This window comes from Elaeis guineensis, chromosome 7, assembly GCF_000442705.2.
Source record: "Elaeis guineensis isolate ETL-2024a chromosome 7, EG11, whole genome shotgun sequence".
Classification (NCBI taxonomy): domain Eukaryota; kingdom Viridiplantae; phylum Streptophyta; class Magnoliopsida; order Arecales; family Arecaceae; genus Elaeis; species Elaeis guineensis.
This window is the reverse complement of record NC_025999.2, coordinates 95968431-95974926: the sequence shown is the minus strand read 5'-3', so window position 1 is coordinate 95974926 and position 6496 is coordinate 95968431. Positions and strand designations below refer to the sequence as shown.

The window sequence follows — 6496 nt, the reverse complement described above, 5'->3', positions numbered from 1 at the left end:
TTCTATGTTGCGTCTATTTCCTGAAAAACTTTGCTCACGTTGGGACGGACCTTTCATTGTAACTCAGGTATTTCCTCATGGAGCTATAAAACTCAAAAATCCTAAACAGGGGAACACTTTTAAAGTGAACGGTCAGCGATTGAAACCTTACATAGATGGAATTAGTAATAGAGAATTAATTGAATCTATTGATTTAGTGGATCCAAAATTGTCATAATACTCAATTCAGTCTGGCTGAAGACGTAAAACTTAGCACTTGTTGGGAGGCAACCCAACGATTTCATATTTTTTACTTTACCGCAACTGCAGAAATTTAGAACAAGAGCCTATTAATCAATGAAGCTATCTTCAACTTTTGAAGCAAAATTATCCTAGGTGCACTCTCTCCTTTTATTTTCTTTGCTTTCCTACTCCATTGAGAACAATGTAGATTAAGTTGGGGGGGAGGAAAGTAATCAAATCCTCGAGTATGGTCAGAAATAATTAGTTTTGTGTATCCAAATTTTATTTTGATTAAGAGTTAATTTGACATCCTAAACAATGAATGATTAATGGTCAAGATAATTTTAGAGATACTGAGGAATAAATTATTAAGAAAACCCAATGAATGGTAGGGTTTAGACTAGACCAAATTTTAGGAGTGATTCTACAACCCTCTTCTTACTGATCTCAATAAAGAATCTGCTTCATGAGAAATTGGGTAGAAAGATCGAGGTATGTAAAAAAAAAAAAAATATTGGTTTCCTACTGAGTAACCGGGCTCTTTCGCCTAAGTAAGCGTTGTGGTTCGCGTAAAAAGGTAGGTAATGTTAAAAAAAAAAAATATATATATATATATATATAATAAACCTCTTTCCCATTAAGTTAGAGGATTTAAAGAGTAAAGTGGGGAGTTGGTGAAAGAAAAGCTCTTAAAATTTCTTTAGTTAATACTCAGCCACTAATTGGGTCAAATTGATAATCCAAGAAAGTATCTCTTTAATGGTCTGACCAAGTATCACCTACTTTTGGGATGCCTAACCTAACTTTTTATTCAAAATCAAGTCGGTACACAATGCTGATATATCTATTTTACTCGAGGACGAACAAAATTTAAATTGGAGGGTGTGATAAACACTTAATTTAAGTATTTTAAAGCAGAAAATTATATTTAATTTATCTTATTTATTAAGAATTTGATATTTTTTTTATGTTTTACAGGAAAGGTGATCGTCGATACAAAGAGTCTGATTCATAGATCAAAAAGACTCAAGTTTGAAGAAAATTGGACTTAAAATAAAATTAAAATAAAAGAAAGACGCATCCGGTATTATAGAAAATGAAGATACTATGCAAGGAATCCAAAAAGGATATAGATGTCATTACGAAGAAACAAAAGTTTCTTTTTGGAAATGGAATAAAAAAGGTAGCGTGAAGTTCATGCTATTCCTGGACGAGCACAGCGCGCCCGAGCGCGTGAGCGCGTGGGTCCGCGCGTGAACGCACGGACGCGGGGCGGACGCAGGACGAACGCGGGCAAGCACGGATCGCGGCAGCGCAGGCGACGCATGAACGCACGGACGCGGGGCAGAACGCGGACGACATGTAGGCGGACGCGGGTGCGGCATTCAGATGCGTGGTCTTTAGTATTTTTTTTTAGTCCCATATCGAAAAATCATGTAAAACTTCTTCCTCCTAACACCTATAAAAAGGCTCTTGTACTTCTATTTGAGATAATTCCAGAAATTCTTCTAGAACCTTGCATAGAGGAAAAAAAGGGACTACTTCATGAGCAGCTAGGCTAGCAGTCTCGGGAGTGGAGAAGAAACTTTGTAACGACACAGAGCGGGTTTATTGTTCTAAACTTTTTTGTATTTCTTTATATGCAATAAAGATTATACTTTTTATTTAAATCGTCATGAGTTCTTTATTTGTTCTCCTTTATATGCTTTTATTTATGCTTTCCTATTAGATTAATATTAGGAACAACTTTTACTTTCCGGAGACGCGCCGTGATCTACGGGTACGGGGCGTGCCGAGGAAAGAAGAGTTGTTTACCTAGTACTTTTCGGAGACGCGCCGTGATCTACGGGTACGGAGCGTGCCGAGGAAAGACAGATATTTTTTCTAAGATTAATCACATCTATTTAATTAAAAAAAAAGAGATACAACTCTGCTAGTGCAAAGTAATTCAAAACTCCCGAGCTCTTTATTTTCTAATTATCTCAATTTTAAGATAATTTATTTTCTAAATCAAAAACAACGCTTCTTTCTTTTATTTTGCAATCTCAACTTAGCCCAAGGTCCTGAGGATACGATTTCGACTCATCCTACCTACGTAGTGAGTAGAGTTATTTTTGGTGCTATCAACGACTATGCATCAATATCCTAAAAAATACTTCCACAACAACTCAACAAACCAAGGTCCAAACTCTCAAAATGGTGTGACAATTCACCTGGAGATTAGATGGCTTGGATTCATCCACTCGGCCAAAACTCTTCCCTTTGAGGAGTACTACTTCCTTCGTCCAAAGCGACCACTTTGGACTCAAAAATGGGAGGGCAAGTGCTATGGGGTCATATCCTCCTAGCCATGGGCCTTGGGACTCATCCTCAGTGTTATGAGTAGAGCTCTGGTGCTCAACCCAAAAACACAGACGAACTCTGGTCATAATCGATCCACGCATTGACCACTAACCTTTGCATCAATCGCTAACCTGTAGGTGGGTCTCTGACTTCTTCTAAACACCTTTGTTCATATGTTGCAGACCCCCGCTTGAGTGAATGACCTTAGCGTCAACTGAACCCATCTTCACATCAGCTGAACTAACCGACTCGAGCCATGAGCCCTGAACCGCAATATTGGTGCTAGAAGGAGAGTCTATGTGTCTCCGATAGACTATGGTACACCTCCCACAATCTTGCACAGAATGCTCCTTGATTGGAGGGCTATGCCGTAGTGTAGGAGTGAGGGTATCATTAGTCTCACATTGGTTATGAGTCAAGGAGGACTCTACCTTCTATGAGATTAGACCTAACTAGGCATGTTTAATCAATGTATTGATTCAAAAAATGGTATAATAATATATAATCTAATCCATAAATCTTGTAATAAGCTCCTCTCATATTAATTTTTATGCTTTGTTCTTTAAAATAAAGAATATGATAATTATCTATGACCCTTCATGTAATGGCCCAAATTTCATCCAAAAAAAGTTACCAGTAGTGTTTTTTTGGATTTCTTGGCTGCACAAATTGACACATACTCCCATCCTACCCCCCATTTAAATCTAAAGTGTTTGCTAGACTAAAAATCCAAATGTGCTTAAATCTAATCATAAATACCATAACCTAATCACAAATATTATGATCAACGCATGCAGTACCTTCTGGTCCATATGGATCATGAGCAGGATTCGTTTTGATACTACTTGTAAAAATTCGAATCTCATCTAGAAAGATTAGTCAGAATGTATTATATAAACACCCAAAATCCATAAAATGGATAGTCATGAGGGACTACGAAAAGATGTTATTTGAGTTTTTAGACCCTCCAAGCTATTGACCAATTTTTTTCTTAATTTGCTGTTACAGAAAATTCAAATCAGGTACCTCTGAATGCCCTTATAAATCATTTGGTTGGAGTTAATCTGGTATGAAAAAATAAATCTCATACAAATTATCATATTTGATCTAAAAAATGAAAGGGAGAGATGATAAAAAAAAAAAATAAAGATTTTTGGTTCCACACACATTTGTTCGGACTGTTTTTAGTTTTTTATTTTGTATTTTCTTATATTTTTCATTGTTATTATATGTACAGTACCCCTTATACTTCAATATAGCATCTCGATCCTCCATTTACCAAAAGAAATAAATAAAAATCAAAAAAATATAAGTTCGCCTTAATTAATCAACACACTTCAAAAGAAAATCACACTTTTATTTATGCATAGGAATACAGATACATCACCCCATGCAGAATCTAACAGGCGCCAGCGGACAAGGAAACTATATATATATGTATATATAATAGGACAACCTAGCCAAGGAAGTCTTTTATAGAAGCATTTTAATTAGAGGCGATCACACGACCATTTCCAGCGGCGAGATGCTCAATGTGTTGGGACTCCAAACAATGTCGTTCTGGGGTTGGAACTGGCAGATGGGCACCGTCCCGGGCTTGACGTTGAGCACCTTAAAGGCGACGTGCTCGGGGTTGAATCCGTCGGTGTCGGTGTGGCATGCAGCCACCGCCTCCACCTTGGTCCCATCCTTCCCGACCATCGACACCTTGTACGCCTCCGCGCACGCCGTGTGGCAGTGGAACACAGCGTATGCATAATTCTCACTGTGGCAAACCACCAACTTAGAGGTAGGAAGCTTCTGCACTTTGGATATGGTGTAGACTTGTTTCGGTGGAGCCTTCCTGTCGACCGTCGTCGACAGGGCTTCGACGTTACGAGTCCCAAGGCTGGACGTGCTGAAATCCACCATGGACTCGACCGAGGTGGCGCAGTATCTGATCTCTCCGTCAATCGCCGGCTCCTCGCACTCCAGAAGGATCTTCTTCATGGTCTCGGCTTGGACGGAGTCGGGCGCGATGGAGAGGCGGGAAAGGATCTCCGGGAGCTTCGCGGAGGAGAAGGGGATGGAGTCGGCGAGTTCGCGTGCAAGAAGGGTGGCGCCGGTGGTGGTCCGGGTGAAGTGGAACGTCATATTGGCGCCAGGGTGCAAGTCCTTCTCTAGGAAGAAGACGGTTACGGAGGGATCCTGGATTTGGCTCTGCGTAGCGGCGTAACGGAAGAAGGCACAAACAGAGTCCATGTCATCAACGAACACACCTACAATTCATCAAATAGGAATTACTTTTGTCATTCACGTCAATTACAAGCTTGAAGATGGGTAATCCACAATCAAATGATTTAGGTTAAAGAAGAGGGTACAGCTAGCTAGCAGGAATTGTTAATGAGGCATGTAATCAGGGTTCGTCTTGGTTGATTTTTATAGTTCCAGAGCTTGAGCCAGCCTTGTTAACTTCAAGCAGAGCTCATATAATACTTATTAATCTTCACCGTTAGACACCAGTTTACATTTCAACAAAAAAAACTGTACTTAGACACCAGTTTAACGGCTGTCATAATATTTATTGGTCGTCTAAGCGCTTCTTTTATATTTCTGCTCTAGGAAAATTAATGTTAATAAACACTCCACAGTAAGATTGGTAATTGGTAGTGGTATGACACAAGTAGCTTGAAAATAATATACTTTTTTACTAACTAATAAATAAAAGATAGTTTCATAAGAATAAAAAAATATAAAAGAGTTAATCAGGTCAGGCTACAGTCAGACATGCATTTCTTGATCTCAGCTGAAATTATTTTGGCTATGATCTCAGGCTCATTAGTTCATCGAGGCTAGCTCTTGTCAATCAATGGCAATTTTATCGTCAGTAGAATTATGTACCAGAACGTATCACATGGCGGATGGCACTTGGTATGGGAGTGTTGGGCAAGACCGAGTTCCAGTAGACATCTGCAGGCAAAGCAGCATGACATGCTCCAACTGTAAGCTGAAACAAAATTTTGTTCCCTTGATTAGAACGCTATAGATGAAGTATGAATTTGACCAGAAGGGAACAGAGCTGTTACGCTCACCGCAAAGATAGAAAGAAAAGCTAGAAAAAGAGCCATGGATGAGGAAACCGAGAGTCGAGCAGGGAAGGCAGCGGAAGCTGGTGTACATTGAACGGCAGTGTGGGGCAGGATTTATAGGGGAGTCCGGGAGCTCAGCACCAACCAGAACGACAATCATTACACTGCCCAAGTTCCAATTATTTTGCTGCCAGGCTGCCCTTGCTCCTTCTATTGTTGCTGTTTTTAATTGGATGGCATGGCGCGTTAATCACGTGGCAAGCATTAATTATACTTTAAGAGATACAATTATTCTGCTGATCGCCTGCCCTGCGTCCCACGTTTGCTGCCCGGCTGGCCTTGCTGCCTCGATTGCTGCCGTTTTTGGATAGCATGGAGCGTTAATCACGTGGCAAGCAGCATATATACTGCCCGAGATCCCATTATTCTGGTGCTCCGCTGCCCTGGGTCCCACGTCGCCGCTGTTGGTGGATAGTGCTAGGCGGCGCGGGTTTCTGAAGTGATAAACTCATGGATATTATGATCTTTTTTTTTTTTGGTAAATGGATATCATGTTCTTTACTGTATGACCGCTCTGCATAAAATAATAAGCAACCCTCTCTCTCTTCTCCTCCTCTTCTTCTTCTTCTTCTTCTTCTTCTTCTTCTTCTTTTTTTTTTTGGAAGATAGGAAACCATATTTTAACATCACTTGCCATGAGGCCTCTGAGTGGCCACCGTATTGTTCATTTAGACCGCGCAAAACCCACGATGGATAACACGCCAGTGACCACTTGTATTTCACCGATTTCCGATTGTTCGCTCTCCACCGAACCAGCGACCACTTGTATTTCACCGATTTCCGATTGTTCACCGATTTCCGAT

The 6496-nt window shown here is 40.3% G+C and overlaps 1 protein-coding gene across 1 annotated transcript; it reads right to left on the bottom strand.

Moving 5' to 3' along the window:
* Positions 1-3901: 3901 nt before the first annotated feature.
* LOC140859055 (BURP domain-containing protein 6-like) lies at positions 3902-5794 on the bottom strand. The gene is made up of 3 exons (XM_073260347.1): positions 5637-5794; positions 5446-5551; positions 3902-4823 (listed from the first exon to the last, which is right to left on the bottom strand). The coding sequence occupies exons 1-3, from the start codon at positions 5670-5672 to the stop codon at positions 4066-4068; spliced, it is 900 nt and encodes a 299-aa protein (XP_073116448.1). The 5' UTR covers positions 5673-5794; the 3' UTR covers positions 3902-4065.
* Between the last annotated feature and the right edge of the window lie 702 nt (positions 5795-6496).

Bases quoted from the DNA above. Each gene is read 5' to 3' on its own strand.
- LOC140859055 (XM_073260347.1), bottom strand. From the start codon at position 5,672: ATGGCTCTTTTTCTAGCTTTTCTTTCTATCTTTGCG. The intron at 5,552-5,636 runs GTGAGCGTAACA...ATTTTGTTTCAG, and splicing joins CTTTTCTTTCTATCTTTGCG to CTTACAGTTGGAGCATGTCA. The intron at 4,824-5,445 runs GTACATAATTCT...GATGAATTGTAG, and splicing joins CCGCCATGTGATACGTTCTG to GTGTGTTCGTTGATGACATG.